The sequence below is a fragment of the Panthera uncia genome, assembly GCF_023721935.1.
Source record: "Panthera uncia isolate 11264 chromosome C1 unlocalized genomic scaffold, Puncia_PCG_1.0 HiC_scaffold_3, whole genome shotgun sequence".
In the NCBI taxonomy this organism is placed as follows: Eukaryota; Metazoa; Chordata; class Mammalia; order Carnivora; family Felidae; genus Panthera; species Panthera uncia.
In genome coordinates this window covers 23,702,004-23,728,566 of record NW_026057584.1, presented here as the reverse complement: position 1 = coordinate 23,728,566, position 26,563 = coordinate 23,702,004, and the positions used below count along the sequence as shown (strand labels likewise).

The 26,563-nt window shown below is 37.3% G+C and overlaps 1 protein-coding gene across 9 annotated transcripts in view; it reads right to left on the bottom strand.

Moving 5' to 3' along the window:
• IKZF2 (IKAROS family zinc finger 2) overlaps positions 1-22,764 on the bottom strand; it is a 162,442-nt gene extending 139,678 nt beyond the window's left edge. For 2 of the 9 annotated variants that reach the window (XM_049614976.1, XM_049614984.1), the window contains exons 1-3: positions 20,639-21,227; positions 19,058-19,106; positions 18,154-18,258 (exon numbers count right to left, since the gene is read on the bottom strand). In XM_049614976.1, the coding sequence (XP_049470933.1) occupies positions 18,154-18,258; positions 19,058-19,106; positions 20,639-20,641 (157 nt within the window). In that variant the 5' untranslated portion in view covers positions 20,642-21,227. Of the gene's footprint in view, positions 1-18,153; positions 18,259-19,057; positions 19,107-20,601; positions 21,228-21,945; positions 22,426-22,675 lie in introns of those variants that run through there. The other 7 variants (XM_049614981.1, XM_049614978.1, XM_049614980.1 and 4 more) reach the window with 7 other exon arrangements.
• Positions 22,765-26,563: the final 3,799 nt, after the last annotated feature.

Below are 26,563 nucleotides of genomic sequence, written 5' to 3'. Positions count from 1 at the left end.
CTAAATAATACCAACAAATAATCAAAATGTCTCCAGGTGAATTTCATTTCTTTATATATATATACACACACACACATATACATATGTATGAATATATATATAACTACACAGATATACATACACTCATATATACACATATATTTACATATATACACATACACATAAATTAGACATACATATAATGCTTATTTATATGAATATAAATATATGTATATGCAATATATACTTTCACATATATGTAAATAAAGTCAAGATTCTCTACAGGTCTTTTAAAGTCTTTTATAAAACCTATTTCTAGGGACACCTGGATGGTTCAGTCAGGTAAGTGTCTGACTCTTGATTTTGACTCAGGTCATGCTCTTATGGTTCATTAGTTCGAGCCCTGCATCGGGTTCTATGCAAGCAAGCGTGGAGTCATTTGGGATTCTCTCTCCCTCTCTCTCTTGTGTGTGTGCACGCATACACACACACACACACACACACACTCTCTCTCTCTCTCTCAAATTAAATAAATAAACGTCAAAAAAAAAACCAAAAAAAAAAAAACACCTATCTCTACATTCTAGAGAGTGACACTGGCCTGAAAACATGTAATTTTATGAAGCCATGTGAAACTTTTAAGTAAGTACTTGAAACTTTTACTCCAATGTAGTATTCTGCAGTATTCTGCTTGAATGTGTGTTGAGAAGAGAGTAAGCTAGTGCTAACTTTAGACCATTTATTTTAAAACTGCTCCGTGGGTAAAAAGACTAGCTGGGTGATTTAGTCACTGATATCCTCATCACAGATAGTGCTTAAGTGTCCAAACCTGTGGTGATAACTTACAAGAATAATTGAGATCTGTCTCTAATGTATCCAGTCAGATAAGCAACACATATTAACTCATAATATATTTAAATTAACAGGCAACTTTCTTAATTGAGAGACTTCTATGTATAAGGCACTGTGCTAGCTAGCTTCTATAGAAAACAGTAACTAATATTTCTTGAATTATTTCTTGAAATCTGTTAGGCAGTGTGACAGATAGAAGCTTTAACTAAAGTTATTTTATTAATCCTCACAATAACCCCAAGAGACAAGCATTAACTTTCCCTCATTTATAAATGAGGAAGTGAAGACTAACACACAGCACAGCCAATAATATAAATTCAAGCCTGTTCATCTCTGTCTGCTATCCTTTGGCAAGAGATTACAGTCATTTCCCCTACCCTCAAGGAGATTCCAGTTACACAGGGGAGATAAGATGAACACAAATAAGGGAGTAAAGGTAAAACAAGATAGGAAGTGATAAAGGCTCCCTACTTTTTTTTTAAATTTTTTTTAATGTTTGCTTGAGAGAGACGAGAGAGACAGAGCAGGAGCCAGAAAGGGGCAGAGAGCAGGGGAAACACAGAATGCGAAGCAGGCTCCAGGCTGGCAGCACAGATCCTGCCCCAAGGTTCGAATGCACGAACCTTGAGATCATGACCTGAGCCGAAGCTGGACACTTAACCTACTGAGCCACCAGGATGCCCTGAGGCTTCCTAGTTTTTAAAGAAGAAATTACTCCTGAATAAAAAGGATCATTTAGCTTGAGGGGCACCTGGGTAGCTCAGTTCTTGATTTCGGCTCTGGTCACGATCTCATCATTTGTGAGTTCAAGCCCCACTTCTGGCTCTGCGCTGACAGCATGGACCCTGCTTGGGATTCTCTCTCTTCCTCTCTCTCTGCCCCTCCCACACTTGCACACAGGCTATGCTCACTCTCTTTCTCTCAAAATAAATAAACTTAAAAAAAAAAAAAAAGATCATTTGGTTTGAAAGACTGATTACACTGTCACTATACTAACAGTAACCCTGACCCAAGAAAAGCTAAACTTGGACATGAAAAACAAAATATGTATCTTTAAATGATCTCATTGGGATTTATAAAGATTTCTGCACCTTTTAACCAAATGACCTATGAGTAGTCTGTTTATATGTACTCTGCTATAAAATCTTTTGTTTTTATTTTTTTTAAGTTTATTTATTTTTGAGACAGAGAGAGACAAAGCATGAACGGGGGAGGGTCAGAGAGAGAGGGAGACACAGAATCAGAAGCAGGCTCCAGGCTCTGAGCCATCAGCCCAGAGCCTGACGTGGGGCTTGAACTCACAGACTGTGAGATCGTGACCTGAGCTGCAGTCGGACGCTTAACCGACTGAGCCACCCAGGCGCCCTATAAAATCTTTTTAAAAGAATATCCACTTTTCTCCCTGATTGCTCACAAGATAAAAGGGGGAAAATGGCCATTAGAAGGGTCTGATACACAGCTGAGAATCCCAGATACACAACAGGGTGATGTGTTATGATATAGGACACAGAGCACCATGAGTATGGAATTTATGAAATTTCAGAACCATACTGGGAACTCACTCACCAATATATCCAGTAAATAAGTAAACAAGTCCCTGCTAACAGATCACTCTGGGCCAGGTCAAGAGGAGGGCACACCGGACAGTCAAGTCCTGCCTCAAATGCATCTTCTGAACTGCCGTCCTCAAATGAAATGCATTACCACTACTGCGCAATTACCATTTCAATTATATCCCTCACAAACAGAGCAGGTTTATTTGTGATTCGCTTTAATTAGGTAATTTTAGTTTCATTTCTTTAGTAATTGATTTGAATACAACAGAATTAATAATTGCCTCATATCTGCACAGACGTTTCTTTTCAAACAAGGACTGACAGCACTCAGATGAGGAATGAAAATATCTAGTCATTGATGCAGATATCTTGTGTTTTATTGGCAATGCTTTTCACTCTTTTTTTTTTTTTACTATTATTACAGTTGTTGGTGTAAAAGCATATCCTTCGTAGAAGACTATTTAATATAACATGTTTGTGGAGTCTATTTCTTAGCTATTTGATTCAAGTTTTTTCTTATATTCTTTGTATCTAACAAAATAATACCTACCATTCTGGTTTACTTACCATGTGACAGTCACCATTCTGGAGACTTTATGTATATTATTCCTAATGCTCGCCACTCCTCTGACAAGGCAGATATTAATGTCCCTGTTTTACAAACTGAGATGCCAAGACATGAAATATCTGCCTAGGGGTCACAGATCTGACATACAATACCAGGACTCAGTTTTTTACACTATGGAGGAAGGGGAAGGGAAAATTCATTTAATCCTGTAATTTAAAAAATATATATGCTTATTATTTTCTAGTAATAAAATGCTTAAGTACTGCCAGGAAGAGTAAATTCCTCAGGGACTGCTTAAATAAATATTTAAGTTCAAGTTTTAATGAGCACATTGTACGTTAGATGTGAAAGCATTTCAAATAGTGTAAAGTATCTTAAAAATAAAATGTTACTTTTAATAGGCTTAAAAACAGTTTTCTTAAGCAAGTTAAACATATACCCTGATCTTGTTTTTATTATTTATGAGCTTAGCAAACTTTTCATTCAACAATAATACATGTGTAAAGTTCGTCTCATGTCTGATAAATTTTTACTGCAGTATTATCACCAGGTTAATTTTAGAAGAGTATTCCAGTGGGTAAAAGCCAACCTGGGAATTCTAAGTCTCTGACAGAGTATGGTCTCAAGAAAGTCTTTTAAAACACTCAGTGCTTGTGTCTTAGATACTTCAGGAGGAAAATGGAAAAACAACAGATCAGAGAACAAAAACTGGATGCAAAACCCCATCTCATCTGCTCAATATCAAGTTCCTTCCTCATTGCCACCTCCCAAGAGGGAAAAAAAAAAAAAAAAAAGCAGAGAAAGTTCTTACTGTTTCTGTCAGGACTATGGCTTTCTCTAACTCCCTAACCCCTTTCCCACTGAAGTGAAATAAAAAGGCAGCTGAGGGACAAGACCAAAGTTTACTGTATTGGTGATAATTCAGAAATACAACCAATTAGGGTACCTCTCACACACAGTATATTTATTACACAGTCACTTTTGCAAAAGATAAAAGAAACAGACTAGTCCAAAGTGACCATAAGTAATACCACTGTTTATGATAGCAAGCAACCTACTATAGGTGCTAACAACTTCACTGCTTCCATCTACCCATCTTTCTAGAATGATACCCAGAGTACTCCAGTTATTCTAACCACCCCATCTCCTACTGCCTGGCTTTCAGATATCTGAAGAAGTAAACGTCTTTCTATTGAATCTCAATATTTATCATTCATCTTCTACCAGAAACCATTCCAACCTTATTGCCCATTCTTCATCATTCAAACAGGTAATTTCTTTAATTAGTTCATAAATAAATTCTTTATACTTTCTGAAAGAAGAAAAAAAGGAAGGAAAGATACTATTTTTCTTTTGTCCTATTCCTCTCTCTGGTAGATCCAGGAACTCTAGTGGATTCTGTGGCTTACCCCTCACTGCTGCACTCACCACATTTATTCTTTCTTTCTTCTTGAGCTAGCTGGTTTTTTAGTTCCCTTATACTTCACACCTCTGCTCTTCCCGTTCATATAATTGAAGTTATTTTCACAGGTTCTACTCCCATTAGTAACATACCACAGCTGTCTTGCCAAAAACAGTGTATCCTTAAAAGATTTAATATAAAAGTTAGCAATACTCAATGGAGTTTTAAATTGATGAACATGAGGGGCGCCTGGGCGGCTCAGTCTGTTGAACGTCAGACTTCGGCTCAGGTCATGATCTCGTGGTTCATGAGTTCGAGCCCCACATCAGGCTCTCTGCTGTCAGTGCAGAGCCCACTTGGGACCCTCTGACCCCCCTCTCTCTCTGCCCCTCCCCCACTCATTCTTTTTTTTTCTCTCTGTCTCAAAAATCAATGAACATTTAAAAATATTTTAAAACTTTAAAAAATAAACTGATGAACATGAAAAAGAGACTAAGGCACTTTTTAAAAAGTAAACATGATTGTCATCATATACAGGTTACAGCCTTTTTTTTTTTTTTTTTTTTTTCTTTAGAGGGAAAGAGTGTCAATAGAGGACCAGGGCAGAGAAGAGGGAGAGGGAGAAGGAGAGGGAGAAGGAGAGGGAGAAGGAGAGGGAGAAGGAGAGGGAGAAGGAGAAGGAGAGGGAGAGGGAGAGAGGGGGAGAGGGAGAGAGGGAGAGAGGGAGAGAGGGAGAGAGGGAGAGAGGGAGAGAGGGAGAGAGAGAGAGAGAGAGAGAGAATCTTAAGCAAGCTCCTCGCTCAGCGCAGCTCCCTACACAGGGTTCGGTCTCATCTCATGACCGTGAGATCATGAATTGAGCTATAAAAGCAAGAGTCCGACACTTAACCCACTGAGCCACCCAGGTGCCCTTACAGGAGGGAGGGGATAACTTACTCCACTCAGATTTATTTTGGTATCATAATGCTATGTCTCCTTACCATTTCTGGAAGTACACTGATATGTATATTACTTCAGTATCTCATGGTATGAATGAATATCACTCATAAAAAAAAATGCAGCATATATTACTTTATTTGGAAATTCCACTGTATTATAGCAATTAAGAAAATACCTTATACTAAGACTAAATCTAAAATGGTATTGAAGGAGTCTGAAGACACCATTTGTATATGAGAATACCCCTGACTTCAGTATTTATCATTAATGGCAATAGTCTATTTTCATTACTGTATAACATCATTGAAATTTCAAAGTTAAATCCATGTGATCAGAGCTATCATTGGTTCTTACAGAAAAGTTTCAGACTTTTTGTTTGAGAAGATGTCTGACTGAATTAGGGTGTTTTTTAATTACACAAGTAAAAGATCTTTTGTGAAAAATCCAAATAATGCAGAACTATTTGGAATAAATGATAAAATGCCCCATTTACTCTCCCAGACTCCAAAATGAATTCTATCAATAGTGTGATAATTCTTTCTTGTCCTTATTCTTTGCATTCACATGTATGCACATATACAAATGCGCACATAAACACACATATGCTTTTAAAACATATATGGCACATTCTTGTACATACAGTTGTATGGCAGCAATTGTTTAGTTAATGAAAGCTTCTCTGATTTGCTGAAAAAATATTATCTCTTCAAATTCATTACCAGCTATTGTACTCAAAACTTTGGGGCCAACTAAAACTACTCAAAGTCATAAAAATGTTTTTTTTTTATGCAAAGAGCCTTACTGTAATAACAATTTATGTAAAAATAATTTATTTTAAATTGTGTTTTTTTGGGGGGGGGCACAGAAAGAGGTTTCTTTTTTGTCTGTTTTTGTTTCCAAAAAACTGAATCCAAAAACTGTCGTTAGGTCATTAATGTGTCATAGTTCAGACAGATCGTGGTGTGTAATTCATATTTTGAGAGTTTAAAAACAGCAGACTCCCAGAAAATATATTCCTTTTTCTAGTTTGCAGTTATGTCCACACAATATCTATTACTGCTTTCAAATATTTTGCAAACATTCAGCATTAGAATAGAATTCATTTCATATTTCAAAATACTATATTAGAATCAGTTTTTAAAGTGTTTGGATTTTAAAGCAATACCTAAAAATGACCAGGTATGATTGGTTATAATGTTTATTTTTTAAACAAGGATCTTTATGAAAATCACCACAAGAAAAAATTCATATTGTTGTAGAAGAAATGAATGGCACCTCTTTAGAACTCAACCAGAAATTCTTAAAGCTAATTCAACAGAAACAGAGCAATGCAGCATCCTAGCACTTCAAAAGATGACCAAGTCCTGCATGCTGTATCTTAGTAAGAAGGTAGGGTTGATACAATGAGGTGTAATAAGAACTATAACTTCCATGATAATAAGAGAGCAATGACAAAAATGTCAAAGGTGTAGACACTCAGAATGTTAATTTATTAGAACGTGACTTTACACTGATTAATTATATGCTCCACAAAATATCTGGAGTGCATAAGAAAAGTTAATTGAAGCATTTCATTTTGTACATGCCACTAAAATTAGTTTTAAATAAGTGGTAGAGAACTGATTTCAAAATTATAAGTATGTGGAATTCAATCTGTAAACTCTAAATGTGCTATATAAAGATAATAGTAATGAAGATGATTATGGTGACCAGAGAATATTCATGGAAACATTTACATTCACTTGATTCCACTGAACATGATTGTATAGAATTAGAAAACTTAAAAGCTGTTTAGAATCTCAAAAACCATCTTTTAGGGGCTGATCTGAAGATTACAAAATTTTGGGGGTGGGGGGGCCTGGGTGGCTCAGTTGGTTGAGCATCTCAGCTCAGGTCATGATCTCAAGGTTCATGGGTTTGAGCCCCACATAGGGGTTCTCACTGACACAGTGTGGAGCCTGCTTAGGATTTTCTGTCTCCCTCTGTCTCTACCCTTCTCCCGCTTATATGTGTTCTTTCTCTCTCCCTCTCTCTCTCAAAAATGAACATTAAACAAAAACATTAAGATTACAAAATCTTTTTTTAGAGTGAGACACGGTTAAAAACAACACATTCCCAAACAGACAAAATCACAAGTTAGGATTTCAGAATTATTTCAATACCTAAAAATTTAACTTTTCAAACTTCCTCAAATAGGTCAGAAACACATTACTTAAATATATATATTGAATATAATCATAAGTATTTCCTTAATTCAACAAATAACTACTAGAGAATGAAGAGATAGGGCATGGTCATTTTCCTCGAAGATTCACATCTGGAAAATCTATGAGTAGCATTTCTGTAATCAATGTCTGGCCCCCAAATAAAGCTGTATGCTTTGACAAATATTCTCAAATTCACATCCAGTAATTAAGATAGCCTTCCTTATTAGCTAAACTAAAATACCGTACTTTTGTATAAAATCTCATTTGCTATCATCAGACTACTACAATGATTTCATGAAACTGGTGTAGTATTTGTTCCTCTTGACCTATAAACTAAGAGAACTTCTAGTTCCCCAACTAACTTAAGGTGTCCTTCTCAGGTGGCAGTGCTATCTCCCATCTTCATTTAAAACTTTAAGGGGCACCTAGGTGGCTCAGTCAGTTAAGGGCCCTCCTCTTGATTTCAGTCATGAGTTGGAGCCATATACAGCCTCATGTTGAGCCCTGTGTTGAGTCCCCTGTTGGGCTCCTCACAAGGCATGGAGCCTGCCTAAGATTCTCTTCTCTTTCCCTCTCCCACTGTCCCTCCCCAGCTCGTGCTCTCTGCTCTCACTCTCTCTCTCAAAAACAAACAAACAAACAAAAAAACTGATTTTAAGACGTCTTAAATTGCTGACCATATCACCTATCAACGTTTCTGTGAAGAGAAAATAGAAGTTTGAATTTAAGGTAATAGTAGTTGGAGTATCCTTGTATACATTATAAGATTATTTTTAGAGTTAAGCTATGAAATCAACAATCAACAAATCTAAATCAGGAATGTAAAATTACACTGAAGAAAATGAATCCAACCTAGGCTAGCAAAATTGGTTGTAACCTGATTACACGTAATAACATGAGTTAAAGACTGAATCCGGAGGATTTAGCCAAGGAAGCTGAGAAAAAAAATAACTCCTACAAGTATTTTGGCTGAACCTATATCTATGCAATCTAAATCCATGTCCATCCAGAGAAGAAGAAATTAGACAATGGACTTAACCATAATGACCCAAATGGCAATGCTATCTCTATCGTGATGCTGAACATATTAGACTCTCTTAGTCTAAAGCCATTAAACATTTGAATTATATAACTAACTCCTTTTCTTCAGATTCTTTGCTTACCAAGTGACCTTTGCTGATCACCCCTATAGGTCAGTTCACAAGAACAAAATGTTCTGGTCAAGCCAAATGGAGTCATCCAGATCCTCTATTATTTGGTTGGGGTTTTTTGTTTGTTTTATTTTTAATCAATGTACAGACATAAATTGGCCTTCTGATTTTAAATATCAATTTTATAAACTTGTTTATATAAGTCAATCCGGAGATCTGAATCCACTCTAAGTGTGCTGCCAATCAAGTTTCAGAACTTGTAAGGCTTATGGCCAAATCTTGCATCATAAAAAATTTCTTGGGGAAATGTTAACCTTTGGGAACCTACTTGAAAGCTTGTTGCATTTTCATTGCTGTTTCACTGTGCATCTTCAAATTTATATACTTTTGAACAACTCTTGGTGGTAAAAGGTGAGAAGCAATTCATTCATTTATAATGGATATAACTCACAGTAAGTATACCACACTTATTTGCTTCTAAATGCAATAGGATTATTAATGTCTCAAATAAAATACGGATTCATTTGGAACCTGAAAGACAATATCCCTCTCTACAAAACTCTTAACATATTTTTTGTGCCCCAGCATCAGCAGTGCATCACACAAAGTAACTCCTTAATAAATGTTTACTGGATCAATGATTGAAAGATGAAAAATATCTCTCTAGAGAGTTCTGAATCTCCATATACAGGAAATCTCAGATGAAGTATTTCCATCATTAACATTCATTTGGAATTCTATGGTGTCTCAGGTAATCAAAGCTTACATTTTTAAGATGGAGTTCTATTATGGATATTTTGAGATAATAAATAAATTAATTAAGATGTTTTCCATATCACATCCTAGGTAATTTTACCCCAACAGGCACAGTATTATAAACTTAAAAACAAGTTAAATAGGTACTAAACCATTTTCAAATAATATGTATCATGTATGTATATTTATCTTAAAGTTTAAAAAAAAAAAGCCCTGGACAAAAATACTAAATATCCATCTATCAATGTGGCAGAACTGGCCAGGAGCTAACAAATCATTCCTCATCTATTTTAATTATATATATTATTATATAATTATATAAATTATATTTATAAATATTATATATTTATAAAGAAACAGGTTACAGAGTAAAGACAAATCATTACAGTAGAAGCACTGGAGTATATGGTATACATTAAATTTATGATTTTTAAATATAAATAACCCTAATAGATATGATACTAAATATACCACAAAAACTTAAAGAGAAGGGCCAGCATATTTTGTTTAAAAATCGGTGAGTCAATCGCTTCAACTAATCCAAATTCTGAGACTAGCATAAGAAGACTCCATTAAGCAGAGAGAGTTCATTAAAACCTGTATTCATACATTTCAATATAGAATTTTGACTTAACAGGGCAAGTAGGAAAATAAAATCACTGATCAAATGCTGGGACTGACTCGTGGAATAATTTTTTCAAAATACTAAACTACTGTTCAAGTAATACAGTAGCAAATAACAAAATCACAAGCTACCTATGAGATTTCCAGTATAATCTGTCCATATGCCTGATTGCTATCTTCTTCCAAATCCTACATGTGCTTCAAACTCTCTGGATCCAGAATTAAACTAAACTAAATCTTTTCCTGGAAACCTCTCCAGTATTTCCTATCCTCCCTAATGGAACCTACTACCATTTATCCAATAATCTAGGAGTCACCATCATGAACTTCCTTCTCTCCTTAATCCTACTATCCAAGTCCAATCCACTTTGAGCTATGAAATATTTCCCAAATCCTTTTCTTCCTTTTTGTCCCCACTATCACCAGCTCTCACAACTTCTCACTCAACCATTGCAATAGCTGTTAAAAATACCCCTGCATCTAGACAGGTCCTCATCCACAATCTTTTTTTCCCCACAATACAGCCAGTGTGATCCATGTCAATCAAAAGACAGAAGTCATCTGCTTTGTTAAAAGCCTTGGCTCCCTTGAAAATGAAATCCAAAATTTCTCTTATACAAGATATTCCTTCATCTTGCCTGATTAATTGTGCAGAGTCATCTGTGGCCTCAAATCCTGGGCACCAACCTCACACTCTAGAAATACTAACCTGCTTTTATTTTCCAGAACATGCCATGCTATTTCTCAGCTCTCACGGTGGATACTTCATTTACTGAAAAAGCCTTCCACTTCTCTCCTAAATCCTCTTCCTTTGATAAGTCTCAGCTCAAGCGGCCTTCTAGGAAGACTTTCTGAACTAGTACCACCTTTCATTCCACATAACAATCAGAACACTGAGCATACCACAGTATAATGCTCTGCTTAAACGTCTTTCAAACTAGAATGTGAGCTCCTGGAGAACAGTGTACTATTCACCTCCGGATTTGCCTTGCAGTGCCTGATGCATAAAAGGTAGCTTATAAACTTGCTGAATTAATCAATTAGAATAATACAGCAACATAGCAAATGCCTAGAACTGATAATCATACGTTTTAAGCTTACTTCAAAAGTGAAACAAGTAACTATTATCCCCAAACGCACAATTAGCAACAATCAGGCCTACAATGTGATTAGGTACCACCAAATAAGAATTTATGGTACCACCAGAAGCATCAAAGGAGGTGAAATTTTAGATGCAGATCTTCTTTTTAATTTTTTTAAATATTTATTTATTTTTTGAGAGAAAGAGAAACAGAGCATGAGCAGGGGAGGGGCAGAGAGAGAGAGACAGGGAGACACAGAACCCAAAACAGGCTCTAGGCTCTGCAGTCTCAGCACAGAGTCCAATGCAGGGCTCGAATTCATGAACTGTGAGATGATGACCCAATCCAAAGTTGCATGTTCAAATGAATGAGCCACCCAGGTACCCCTAGATGCAGACCTTCTAAGAAAGAATTGATTATATATATAGATAGGTTTCTCTATCAAAGGAACTTTTTCTTTTTCCATTCTTAATGACTGGTATCCTTGAAGCACCAAAGGTAAGCAATGATTTTCGTTACATATAACCAAAAACATAAAGCTGTAGCCAGGAACACTGAAACCCAATAAAAAGAATTTCCAACACACAAATTCTACTTCTTTGTTAACCAAAATCTTCACACATGCTTTAAATAATAGAAATTCTTTTCTTCAATTTTTACCCTGAATTCTTAGAAACTCTGTCTCTGTTCCATGGATGTACATAATAAAAAGGAAAGAGCAAATGATCTGAATTTCAAACAGAAATGGATTTGAAAACAAACTCTTTTTATTATGAGTCACTGATCGATGATAAAGCAAAGACTCTTCTGAGTGATAGCAGCAGTGATTATTTATTGCATCTAAGCATACACCAGCAACTGTGCAAGTATTTTGTACGTATTACTTCATTTAAACCTCACAGCGGTCCACTGAAGTAGGTATGGCTTATCCCTGTTCTACAGATAAGGAAACTGAAGCTCAGAGACATGAAGTAACACATCTAAGGTCACACAGCAAGTGGGAATTCTAACACAGGCATGTATAACTCCAAAGCCTGTATTTTTAAACACTTACAATCTATTGCTTCTGTGTCTCAGTTTTCTGTAATTATAAAGTGGAAGAATTACTTCCCTCACAGAGCTGTTATGGAGACTAAGTGAAATAATATGGATGTATCTAGCATAGTGTTGGGCATCCTATATATATTCAATAAATTATGCTCTCCGTCCTTTCCTCACTCCAGTGTAAACATTTATCATAAGGGATATATAGTTCCCAAATACTTCTTACCTATTTCAAAGCATAGACATTCTGAGTCTTGATTAATTCCAAAAGGAAAATACTACCAGGTCCATAAATATATTTGATCCAAACAGATATAAAGGGAAAAAAATCAAAGAAAACCCAACACATTCCACCTAAGTTGATGACTGTCGCCCTGCTATTAATTGTTCAGAACATCATAAGATCAAAATATATCAATATTTAAAGTTAGGAGAAAAGAGCATGGGACCCAGAAATCTCAATTCATTACAGCTTGAAGGAAGACTCCCAAAAGAACCTAATAAATCATGTTACATTAAAAAAAAACAAAACGTACTTCCAGTAGGGAAGACAGATTTGGAAAAAGACAGAGGCAATAAGGATAATACTTGTATAATAAGTTGATTTGTTTGTTGAAGACAGACTTTTATGCTTATATTGAAGCAGTCTAAAACTGCCAGGAGGGGGAAATGAGGGGCAAATAAAAATATACAGCATTTTTACTGTTAATTCCCTACACATACATACTTCCTATAGTTTCTTTTTTTCCTTTTGGTTTAGTTCATAACCATGATACTTACCTCTGATAGGTGTAAAGAAATAAAATCAAACTTGGGGCGCCTGGGTAGCTCGGTCAAGAGTCCTACTCTTGATTTCAGTTCAGCTCATGATCTCAGGGTTCATAAGATGCAGCCCCTCACTGGGCTCTGTGCTGACAGTGAGGAGCCTCCTTGAGATTCTTTCCTCTCTTTCTGCCCCTCCCTGCTCTCTCTCTCAAAATAAACTTTTTTTAAAAAATTTTTTAATGTATATATGTTTTTTAATGTTTATTCACTTCTTTTTTTTTTTTTCAACGTTTTTTATTTTTGGGACAGAGAGAGACAGAGCATGAACGGGGGAGGGGCAGAGAGAGAGGGAGACACAGAATCGGAAACAGGCTCCAGGCTCCGAGCCATCAGCCCAGAGCCTGACGCGGGGCTCGAACTCAAGGACCGCGAGATCTTGACCTGGCTGAAGTCGGACGCTCAACCGACTGCGCCACCCAGGCGCCCCATAATGTTTATTCACTTCTTAAGAGACAGAGACAGAGACAGAGTGTGAGCAGGACAGGGGCAGAGAGAGAGGGAGACACAGAATCTGAAGCAGGCTCCAGGCTCTGAGCTGTCAGCACAGAGCCTGATGCGGGGCTTGAATTCACGAACCATGAGATCATGACCTGAGCCGAAGTCAGACGCTCAACCGACTGAGCCACCCAGGTGCCCTTAAACTTTTTTTAAAAAAGGAAATAAAATCACACTTTTCTCTTCATTTCCAGACTAGTAAAAAACTAAATGTATGCTGGATGGATATATATATATGTATATACACACATACGCATCTAAGTACAATAATTCAGCACAGAGTGAGTTCTTACATCAAGCCCATCTGGTGTTATATTAGGGTGTATATCCCATGGAAATCCAACCAAGAGTGACTGCCAAACAAAGCCACAGAAGACAATTCAGAAAGCTGGTCAGTCCCATAATATAAACAATATATATATATATTTTTTTTTATGTGGGCTTTGGAGAATGGGGGGAAGGTTTTAAATTTTTTTTTTTTTTTAACGTTTATTTATTTTTGAGACAGAGAGAGACAGAGCATGAACGGGGGAGAGTCAGAGAGAGGGAGACACAGAATCCGAAACAGGCTCCAGGCTCCGAGCCGTCAGCACAGAGCCCGACGCAGGGCTTGAACTCACGGACCGTGAGATCATGACCTGAGCCGAAGTCGGCCGCTCAACCGACTGAGCCACCCAGGCGCCCCTAAACAATATTTTTCAAAGTGCATGAGAGCATCTGATATCACTCTACCTTCATAATAACCTTCCTCTACTTCTATAATACAGTTTTGTCACCAAAACATGAATCAGTATTGGACATGGCAGGCACCCTGAGATAATAACATTATAAAGAGATATCAGTTAAGTGATGTAACTAACCCACAAGGTAAAATCACAGTTTTATGTCCCAATCCTGACAACTCCATCCTTCTGTTAAGGGACCTAAAAGGCCAACTGATTTCTTCAGACCTCCATTTCTACGTAAGAAAAATGGAAATCATAATACACTTCTGCTTCACTAGGCTCTAAAAATGGAAACTAGCTAAGAAAAAATAAAATGAATGTGAAGCACTCTGAAAAGAATAAACTAGATTCCCTGACCTGATTATTGGTCAGAGTCTTGTAAAACTAGAATTACTACTTCTTCCAATTCCACACATGCCACCTGGCCATCAAACTGACTGGTAAATAGTATTGACGGCAAAGGTGATCCACGTAAAAAGTTTTAAAGCAATAGAAACAAAATCTGTGTCACAATGTATTTTCATACCATTAACTACCTCCAAGGGAAATCTACTTATTGGCATTATAAAAGTAGAAGATAAAACGTGTAAGGTTACAAATTTTTGAACCTTAAATTTTGTTTTAAATAGTCGGCAGCACGTATACATAGAGCAGTTTGAAACCGATATGGAAGCAACTATGCAAGAACTGGAGAGGAGCTAACCCAGAAACAGAAGGAATCACAAAGGCCAAAATACAATATGGATTATTTTTATATTGTTCTGTCTGAGTTGTCTGTTGCACATTCTTAACTTTCAGATTCTATTTTTAAAATCACTTAACACTGTGTATTTCCAGTAGCCATCAAGGCATATACTGTCATCCCTGACACTGAAGATTGTCAGCAGACTCAATATGCACACTAATGATCTCAGGCAACAATGCCCATCTTCTTTATCAAAGAGATCTTATTCCAGAAGAAAAAGTCTAAAATTCTCTAAGAAAATTCATTCTAAAACATAGGAAGTAGCTACTGTAAAATGGTAAGATCCATATCGCCCCTCAATTTTTAAGATTATCTTACGTGCTAAATTTTAAAACCCCAAACTGTCAGACATCATAACATTTTTAGTTTTCCCCCAAGTTGCCGATGCTCGTTTCTAGCACTGTCAAATAATGATAGCTGCTGTCATTATTTTTTATACAATAACTGGCAGCAAGTTGTACAGACACCCTTCATCTTAGAACGGTCATCAAATAACCTAAATTAAGGACTAGTACTTTGTGCTAAAACTGATCACTTTCCTAATACCAAAGTAAATGGGCTATCACTGGTTATTGATACTTTATTGCCAGAATGTTATTTTATTTTTTAAAAAAATCAAAGGTTTTAATTCTTTTAATTTTTTTTTCTAAGCGGCTTTAAAATAACTTTCTTCCTCTTACACATATAGTCCTGTCCTCTCCTTGCTGCTACTGAAGGTTATCTTATTCTGTCACAAAGGTAGTCCCATTACTTTGGGCTTGAACACTTTCAATCAAAATCGCAATTGTTTTTGGATGCAACAGCCCTTCAGTAAGTATATTCGAAGACATAAAAAAAAAATTACAGAAAATAAATAAGCTATTCTTATTTGATAAAGTTCAACAATTGCATTTAAAAGGATTCAGGAAAACTGGTCATCTCAGACACAAGTGATCTGACAGGCCCCACACACACAAAAACTATTCCAAATCACAGAAAAACATCTGAGTGACCGATTTTAGGTCTCTTGTTCTAAGTAAGAGACAAGAGTCCCTCTTCACCACTATTTGCCTTGGCAATCTAAAATGCTGATATTCTCCTAGATCTAACAGAAAGGAAAAATGGGTATCTTCTCCATCTAACACCTAAGTGGGTAACCTAGATACTGTAAATAGAGGCTACATAAAGGATGCAACACACAGCTCTGAAGTGAGAGCCAAATATTTAACCTGCAACTCTTTGGAAAACAACACGAAAACATGTGCAGCTTAGCCAAAGATTGTATTAACATGGGATTGCCACGGGCTAGTAAGTTTGGGTGGGTGGGTGGGGGGGGGGGAACTCTTTACCACATAATTTTACTGTTGTTGGGTGAGAAAAGCTCAAATGTTAAAAGCATAGTTCTTATTTGTTCAAACTGATCATACCCACACTCTGCGATGTTTACTTAAAATAAACGGATGAACTGCTTTTTTGAAGAGTACTTGTAAAACCAGAATCAAATTCACAAATAAAGCAGCCAATTAACAAGTATTTTCCTGCTGATATCCTAGTGGTGGCCAGGGGATGACAGCTAAGAGTCTATGATTATTCAAAGTTTCTAAAGTTTCTAAAGCTGACAGCTAAATATTAAGCTAACAGAAATTTTCGTATCAATCTATCTTTACTCTTTAGGAAATGAAACAAAAATTATCAGAGAAATAAAAATCTATTCTACCAAGGAACTAATAACATTAAATGTTAAAATATAAAAATTGTATTACCTGCACTGTAATAGTAGTACAACTTTTGTTAGATTATAGCCAACTAGCCAAAAAATAAATAAATGCTACAAGATGCATTACAAAAGATTAACACTATAATTTAACATACATTCACTCACTCACTATTAGTTTTTCTTTCTACATGACAAACGAATTTCAAAGACTGCTTCCAGAACGAAATATTCTGGGAAATGCTTCCCAGTAATAAAAAGATAACTTTTATGTAAGTAAATTCACATAGTTCAATCAAAATTTCAAGCCAATAACTAAGATCACTTCAAGTTAATGAACTGCAAAATGTATTCAACAGTACTCTATATACTTTTACTTATAATTCAGAAGTCTTTACTATTTACAAAACCAGTAGTTTTATAATAACCTCAAGTTTTGAGAACTATAAGAGGAAACTGGAAAGGAAAATTCGTTCTCTCTGCATAATCAGAATTAACTTGAAAATATATTCATAATTTAGTAGCTGATTCAGTTTCCTTCAGTTATTAAATCTTTGTTTTAAAAAAAAAAGGGAAAAAATTTCCTTTCCTTCACACATCACCCAAATAGAAAACTTTCAAATTAAGTTATATTTACATATAAGCCAGATGTCCTTTCTACACAAGAATATAACACATACAAAAGTATAAGGGAAACATAAGATGTCAAATTACGTTTAAGGCGTAATAGAGCATTTGCACCTAATAACTAAACTGATAAAACATTATAATTAAGAGAAAACAAGCCATATTCTTAATGAAGTATTTTGTCTTCTGTCACGGACAGCATACAAGTTGCTCTTTTATTACACAAAAACAATGTTTACTACATCAATGAATGACTCTATCAAAAATAGTGGCCCAAACGGTCTATTCCTACAAGTTCAAAACATCCTTCCTAACGTTCACAGTTCTTCCCTGGATAGTCTAAAACAAAACGCTTTCATTTTGTTGGAGAAATGGATTTAAATCAGATCCATAAATTTTCCATTACACTTCACTTCCAATGCTTTAGAGGAGAAACTTTCACATATTAAAAAAAAAAAAAAGTAACATTGCGATTCTACCACTGATGGATTAGCTTTACACCAAGGCAATGGTAAAATCATTTCATTTTTCTACTGTGAAGAGTCCTTTGGAAGTGACTTGTTTCCATATTCTTTTATCCAACAACAACAACAAATCTAGTCACAAACCTGGCAAGTCAAAACAATAACCAGCAAAGTCTAACATTTCTTACCTGATACAGGTAAGCACCAGCTCCCAAATGCCACCTTGGGATAGGTCAGACTAGTAAGCAGGCTCATGTTTTATGATACTAGAATGGACAGGAATAAATCTGTGTTGTTCTTTCTTTAGCAAAATCTATAGCAGCAGCTACACCACAATGTGAGAGGACCCCAAAGACCTAACAAATTCAAGTGTGTCGCTAGAGAAATAGGAAAAAAAAAATCATAAAATGAAGACTTACTGCTTGTCATGTGACTTGGTGAGGCGTGCTGTCCATTGGGTGTGCTTGAGGTGAGGTCAATTGCCATAGTGGAGTGCTCCCTTTCAGGTGAAAGCTCATTGTCACCTGCTTTCACAAAATAAAATCTTTTGGTCTCTGTTCATTGTCACATAAAATCTAATCACCAACTTTGCTTCATACATGCAGAGGCATGCACAGCTTTGAAATTTTAATGTAATCCATTTCTGCCTTAAAAGAAACTATAAGGAAATATAATTTAGAAATATATAGCAAATGAATGAAATGAGGAAAAGCCATGACCAGCCCACAATAAAAAAACTACAAAATCTGATTATCACAGTATTCTTAACTGTAAAACACGAGCAAGTGGAATAGTCAATTTCTAAAGTATTTTTCAGTTGAAAAACTAAATTTTCTTTGAACACCTAATTTAACCATTAAGCATAGAGCATTTATAATGAGCATTTTTCCAAAATACTATCGGAGAGTTTGATGTTTAAAAGGAAAGTTTCCTAAAAAAAGGTCAACTTAAGGAGCTTTCACATTATGTGTGTGAAAAATTAGGTTACAAAGTAGTAAATATTTAGCACATGCCATATTAGTAGACATATATGTAACCTGACATTCTAAACTTAAAGTAAATGAAAAACCCCAGTAGAAAAGTGTTGATCTGCTAAGCTACTTACTACTGATTAAAATGTTATCATGAATAAAGTGTATTTCTATATTTCCTTCGTTTTGCTTCTGTGCTGTTATTTTCTCCAACTCATTTAAAGGTGAAATTGTGAACAGATAGAAAATAAGAGTATAGAATTCTTGACAAACAATAGTTCAGAAAATAAAATACTAGAAACACAAATGTAACTTTATTACCAATAACAAATTAATGAAAATGAATACTTACACGTTATATAGCCATCAATAGCCTCTGTTTCCATAGTCAAAGTGCAGTGCTGCAATACAAAAGATTATACCCTTTACACAATGATCCCTTTCAGTATCTGCCATTAAATGCTTAACTTATTTGAAGCTCCAAGCAATTAGCCCATGTTGGTGCTGCTGCAACCTGTGCCCAAGAAACATACTACAGTGTACTGTATGTGCTCATTTGCAAGTCAGTGAACTCTTTCTGCAAATGATCTGATTCCTGCTGGAGATAGGATAGGAAAGATAAGTGTGCTGTGAGATGGGCTGTAGCAAGAAAGGAATGACTCTCTTAATCAGAATTTACTTAAAGAAAGAAAACAAGAGGGTACACCTCAAATGTGCCAGCTTTAACTGGGATAGAAGTATTTTACCAGTCACTACTTCCCATAATCACACTGCAGTTTGAGGACTTCCCTGGTATACAGATAGCTCTATTCACAATTGTTGCAAGTTGGTTCATCATGTTCTAAGAGGGAGGAGGGAGGACAAACATAACAAAACAAAACAAAACAAAAATTTAGTGCCCAAGTGTGTCTGGAAGGTTTCTGCAGCAGTTACCTTACTCCCAGACTTGTATTGACATTTTAGCCTACACTAAGTTCTGTGGAAGCACCTGTTCAATGTAACCTTAATTTCCTGCCAGACCATGGTTGGATACAAATGCCAAGCCAACTTAATAGATTCTGATTTTGAAAATTTCATAAACTTTTTGCTCTCAGGAAGGGAATCACTTTTTTAAAGTTTGGGGAATTATTTCCATGCACCAATGACACAAAACAAGAAGTTAATTCTCAGAAACAAAAGTAAATTGTATGAGATGACACCCCCTAGCTTTGATTTCACATAATGAGAAGATCGATAAGCTAACTGTATTCTTTGAAGGAAAAAGTTTAAAGAATTGACATGTCCTGAGGAGATTTTTACTTATTTTTTTTTTCCTTTGGCTCTGGTCCTTTTTGCCTTTAGTTTCAAAACTCTCTCTGCACCAGCAGCTAAATTATTCACAATGAGCCATTTCTGTATTGATCGCCAAGTATATTTAGCCCTGGCTCCTGGAATTTCTCCATTACTTACTGGAAAACAGGCAGCTTCACTTCTTGTCTCCAAAACCACTTCCCTTCTCCCTCCCCTCCCCTTCTTCACCACCCCCCCCCCCCCCCCCCCCCCCCAAAAAAAAACTTTTCTTTCTTTCTTTATGGAATAGTCAGATCAAATTCCCAACTCAGTCACTACATAGCACTTAAATTTCAACCTGCTGTACTGTTATCAAATTCTTTCAAATTATGATTACATAAGGTTTTCAAGAAAGGCATCCGTAAAGTTTAAAAGGGGAGCAGTTTCTTCGGATATTTTACAAATGAGTTTATCTCTTTAAAAATGTACACATTTAACACACACATATTAAAAAGAAAGAAACGTCAGAGAGAAGCGAAAGAAGTCTGCCCCATCAATGAAATGGTTATTAACCCTCAGAGGAGAGAAAGAAAAAGAAAAGGAGAAAGAGAAACGAAATGTACATACAAAAGAAATTGTCCTTTGATTAAAAAAGATTCATCACCATTTCCAGCTCTGTCGGGAGATCTCAGCTTCTTCTAACCCCTCAAAGAGGAGGTGACAATGTCGGGCTGAAGATAAACGGAGAAAGAAAGAAAGAAGTTTTTGTGTTTCCCCCTCTCTCTTTCCCTCCCTGGCCCCCTCCAAGCCAAGCCCCCTGCAGAGTTCAAGGCGAGGAGGAAGGAAAAGCACTTTACAGGTGGGTCATTCCGAGCCCAAATCCTGCAAACAGATCGGCTGATAAACAAAACCAAGAAATGAGAGAGAAGGAACACCCCCCCTCTCCTCCTCCTCCTCCTCCTCCTCCTCCTCCTCCTTCTACCCCTCCCCCTCGTCCCCTTGGGATGGTCTAGTAGGAAAAGTCACTCAGGAATGGCACCACGTACTTTCAGGAAAGAGGAGAAAAAAAAGAGGGAGAGAGAGAGAGAAAGAGAGAGAGAGGTCAGTCAGTGCTCCAGCAATGCGATTAACAAGAAGAGAAAAAACTTGATCCACCGGTTCCTTAAGAATCGACCAAAAGCTAAGACAAGAAAACTGAAAGAAAAGGTGGGGGGGGGGGGGGGAGTAAGAGGGGAGGGACAGTCAGGCCGAACCCAGCAAGGAACCTAGGCCAACTTCACAGGACTGTTTTTCGCCCTTGGAAAAAAAAAAAAAAAAAAAAAAAAAAAAAAAAAGAAAGAAAGAAAGAAAGAAAGAAAAAGAAAAAGAAAAAAAAATTAAATCTTAATTCCATCTCTTTCGCCCATACTAGAACCTGTCAAAGTGATTTAACTGCTGCCTTTTCACATGTGTCATACCAGGTTTTTTGCTTTTTAAAAAATTCCAACAGGATCTGGATATTACCTTCTATCAGGACAGCTGCAATTTATTCCAGGCTACTCAATCTTTCTTGGAATTCAAGTTAAAACAAAGCAAAACAAGTCAAAATCCATGACAGCTACAGAGATGAAAACTGATTAATCGATTAACATCCCCGAAACAGATTACAAGAAGGGGACGATAAATTAAGGCAGAAGACATCATCTTCAACCCGATTCCCTGAGCGTCCCTTTACAGAAATCATTATCCTAATCATAACCACAATCCATCCCGCCCAGAGAAAAATATCTATATTATCATTATTACTGGTTAACAGCAACAAGTCATTTGATCACATCACAGTGCAAAACGAGACGCTATATAATTACACTTAACTTTGAAAACACTCCCCCCCTGCAAATCAGATACACATATTTATATATAATCTATGAATCAGAAGACAAATAAAACAAGAGCTGTTCTTCACCACGCAAAAGCCAAGCGGAGATTTACCTCAGCAGTGCATGCAGTAAAATAATCCCATCACCCTTTTGTTTGTGTTTACTGTTAGTGTATCCTCTCTCTTTCTTTCTTTCCTGTGCCTAACGTGTGTTTGTGCACTGCAGTTGGTGGTGGAAACTAAGGCAGTGGATCTGTAGCTAAGGGTAATCCTGTTTTTACTTCCTCCATCTTCAGCGAGGAGCAGGGTTAGCCCGGGACAGCTGGTCAAACCCCGAGAAACCGATCCGCCGGAGCCCGAGCACATCTCCCCCGCCGGCCGGGCTCGCGCAGACGCCCGCGGGCGGAGGGCGGGCTGGCGGCGGCTGGCGGCGGGGCCCGGGGCGCGGGCAGGCGGACGTGCGTGCGCGCGCGCGCGTGTGTATGCGTGTGTGCGGGGCCTGGGCGCCAGTGCGGGTGCGTCTGTGTGTGTATGTGTGTGTGTGTTTGTGTGTATGTATGTGTGTGTGCGTGTGCGCGCGGGCTGGCGAGGGCGCGTGTGCGCGTGTCTGCGCTCTGGGCCGCTCGGCGCGCTCGGCAATCGATTACAGGACAAGTGCTGCCCGGCGGCTCCGCGACGCGCGCACTCCCTCGCGCCCACCCGCGCGCCCGGCCGCGTCGCCCCCGGCCCTGCGGCCCCCAGATGGCGAACCCCGCCCCCAAAGCGGGACCAGGTAACCCGCTTCCGAGAGTGCCACGGCGACCCCAGGTCGCTCCCTCCACCCCAGGCCATAATAAATCTCACGTTTTCAGCCGGCTGGGAAGGAAGAATTGGAGCGGTGAGGGGAGGTTCATTTCGGCCGCTTGAAGTTTTCTTTCAAACTGGGATTTGTGACGAGGCCGGGCCGAGGGAGCGGAACGAAGATCCAGGCGCCCGACGCGGAGCTCAGGCATCGGCGTCCTGGCCGGAGTCGGGTGTGCGCGTGGACCCACCCACTCAGGCTTCGCAATAAACTATGCGGTACAATTTCAGAAAACGGCTCCGGGTAGACCAGGACACGAATCAGGATAGAGGGGTCCTCGAGAACGGATTTGAGAAGTAAATTCGGGTCTGAGATGAAGCTCAACTATTTTGAAAGTGCTTTACAGTGCAATTTTAAAATTAGAGTGTTTACTTGCTTTTTACTGCCCAGGGCTTGTGCCGCATTCACCAAAGTCAAAGGAACGGGTGAGGGTCCAAAAAGTTGGTCCCAGTGACGTGTTGGCCGTCAATATCATCAGGTACAGCACAGCTTTTTTATTTGGGAAGAATGTCTGGACCGTCATGGAAAAAGCAAATGCATATTTCTTCTACAAATAGTAGCATTTAGCATCTTACTTGACCACATTTGCAAAAAAGAGGGAATAGAGACTTCTATAATTAAAGGGAAAAGGAAAATGAAAGGAGCTGAAAATACTGAACTGTGTAGTCTGGGTGGCTTAAGTTTGAAAACACATGAAATTATCAGGACTGCCAAACAGCATTTCTGAGAAACCGTATCACAGATTGTGAAGAAAATCAATGCTGAAACAGTTAGGAGGAGGCATCATACTCCTACTCCTTTCAAGAATCCCAAAAATAGTTGCTGAGTTGTTGGGTTGTTTTTTTTTTTTTTTTCTTCTTCTTCTTTCCTGCTGAGGAAAGCGAAATGCTACATTGAAAATAAAATCATCAACTATATCTTAAGCACTAGTCTGTATGTCTATAAAATTTTGAATCGTGTCTTTTCTTTAGATTTCAGGGAAGGAATTCATTCACGTTAATAAACACCAAGTAACAGATACCATAGGACTTGGGTAATAGCTGTATTTAAGTTGCATTGTTAATTACTTAAGAGTTTATGGATTGTATTTTTTAAAAACAATTGTACCAACAGGCTCGTTTTTAATTATGGAAATTGGCAGTTGCTGCCATAGTGCAACAAAGATTAACCGATTTTTCATTGGAGAACAAATTATTTGGGCTCAGGTCAGCAACAACTTGCAGTTCCTGTGATTTCTATATTGGTAAGTCAGGTGTTTTTGTTTTTTTTTAAACCTGTTATCTAAATAAAAGTAATTTTCTTGAAGTCATATTTGGGACAGCTGTGAACATAGAACCCCACAAATCATTCTAATCATCCCAGTAGAGAGCAAAGATTTTAATCCTAAATTATCTTAGAAAATTGGCATGTTGTTCATAATATATAAATTCCCAATATATAAAGGGTAATATAACTTCCCTGAATTGCCACAAGTCCTTCCTAAAAATTAAGACTGTATTTATCTGCAAAGTTATGGAGGTCCTTGGAAAAGCTGAACCAAAACATATTCAAAATTAAGATGAACTATCTGGATAGCTTAACCAATTTAATTACTAGTAGAAGAGGATCCATTGTGAAGTTTTAAGAAAGTATCCTCAAATTTCCCAAAGCTACCACAGTGGAAATAGTCCTTACCCCTGGCTGATAAGAGCTTAATTTAGCTCCCTTGAAAGCCTATCCTTTTCATGAGTTGCTTTCATTGGCTCCAGAATCACCAGAGGCACACTCTCTCCCTCTAGTGGCTAAGCATTCAGGCTCTTTACATTTGGTGGCCCTGTCTCCCCAAGAATGGGGGATTTGGGGCAGGGAGCAATAGCTCCCAAATTTTAGAATGGCAAAGATCTTATAGCCACTTAGACCATTTGGGGGAAATTTTTACCTGTTTTTAACATGTTTCTTTCTTGTTTGCAGATTATGGTATGTCCAACTCACCCCCAAAAAAGTGAGTTATGTTTACATACTAAGACTAAGGGTTCTATTTCACCTTCTGCAGTTGAACAGTCCTGGCTCTGAGACACAAATGTACTTATAGAAAGGAGCCTTTGTAAAAACTGTAGTAATTCACTTTGCTCACTGTTTTTCTCTGCAGTATTTATGTGGTGGTTAGAGGATGTATTTATTTCCATCCTTTGCTGTAACTACACTGCACACATTTTTAAAGTACATATAGGGTTATACTATGCATAAAAATATACCACTAGGGAAATGCAGTACTGTATGTATATAAATTTTCACTTTGGGGAGGTAGTGAGGAGGTGGGGAGAAAACATAACCCATACCCACCATTTTTCAAATAGATGCTTCTTTCTCATCCTTTGTGTCCCATCCTACCAGAAACTGTTCCTTCCCAGCACTAACCCTTATCCTAGCTCCTTGCACATTTCTTTCATTGTACAGTCTGTAAATATTTTTAATTTGCTGGGTTTACAAAAAAAAAGTATCCCCCCCCCACTAGAATGTCTTCTTTTTAAGAGCAGAGATTGTGTCTGTTCTGCTAACAGTTGTTTTCTCAGAAATAGCACAGTGTTTGGTATAGAGTTGGTACTCAATAAACCTTTACTGAATGGATAACTATGGAGCTAATCACATATTCACTTAGCTTCATGTGTTAAACTGTTGTAAGGGCCAAAAAGGATATGATAACAAAGATACATTCTAATTCCATAAAGATTTTGGTCAAGTCTTGGTTCATAAGTCATGTTACAAATATTAACAAGTCAGCTCTGGGTTCTGTCCACATGAAGAATGTGAACACCTGAGTAGACGATATAACTTTTACAAATATAAATAGGAAGAATGGTTAAAATTGTACATAAATATAATTTTGAGTAAAATACACTTATGTGACCCCTGTTTCAAAAACAAATTATTTCATGTTATTGCCTAATAATTCATGAACCTAGTTGACTATCAAAGAATGCAACATTTAATTCTATAATCACTGAATGCAAGTAGCAAAAGAAATTTTTAATTTTTGTTAATGTTTATTCATTTTTGAAAATGAAAAAACACAAGTGGGGGAGGGGCAGAGATAGAGGGAGACGTGAAATTCGAAGCAGGCCCCAGGCTCTGAGCTGTCAGCACAGAGTCTGATGCAGGACTTGAACCCACTAATCCGTGAGATCATGCCCTGAGCTAAAGTTGGATGCTTAACCAACTGAGCCACCTAGGTGCCCCAGCAAGAGAAATTTTTAAAAGGTAGTGTAGCTAAAAGGTGTATTATGAAGTATTTTGTTTTCTTTGGATGGTTTATTTCATCTGTGTTTGATTTAAAAACCCTAGTACCCTTTAAAGGAATTTTAACAAAAATGAATTTTTTCATTTTTCAAGGAATTTACTCCATGTTTTTAAGAGGGTAAGAGGGGACAAGTCTACACATTGCAATACTTTCCTAATAATAAAGGAGAAATTTTTGGAAAATAATTATATATTAATTATTTTTACTTAGATGGCTTCATTGTGCTAGACACAGAACATAATCACCCAAAGTAGGTTCCTTAAAGTAACTTAAATCCCTGAAAAAAGTTAAGATTAAGAAGCACACAGGCAAAATGTTTTAAAACTGATTGCTTGTTTTATTTTTGTCAGTTGTTGTTCTCTTTGAAGTGGTGTTCTCTTTTAAGCGGGATATGGAACAATGGTCTCATATTCTCCTGTCGACCTAGATTGGCACTATGAAGAAGCAAGCAAGCCAGAAATAGAACCATAATTTCAAATAAAACATTCTAAGATACCAAATCCAGTTCATAAGTAAGACATATTAATACCTCCTGACCACATTGATAATCTGGGGTCTGCTGGGTGGCATGTGAGTCCTATATGGTAAGGGTCTTCTCATTCCATCCGCCTTG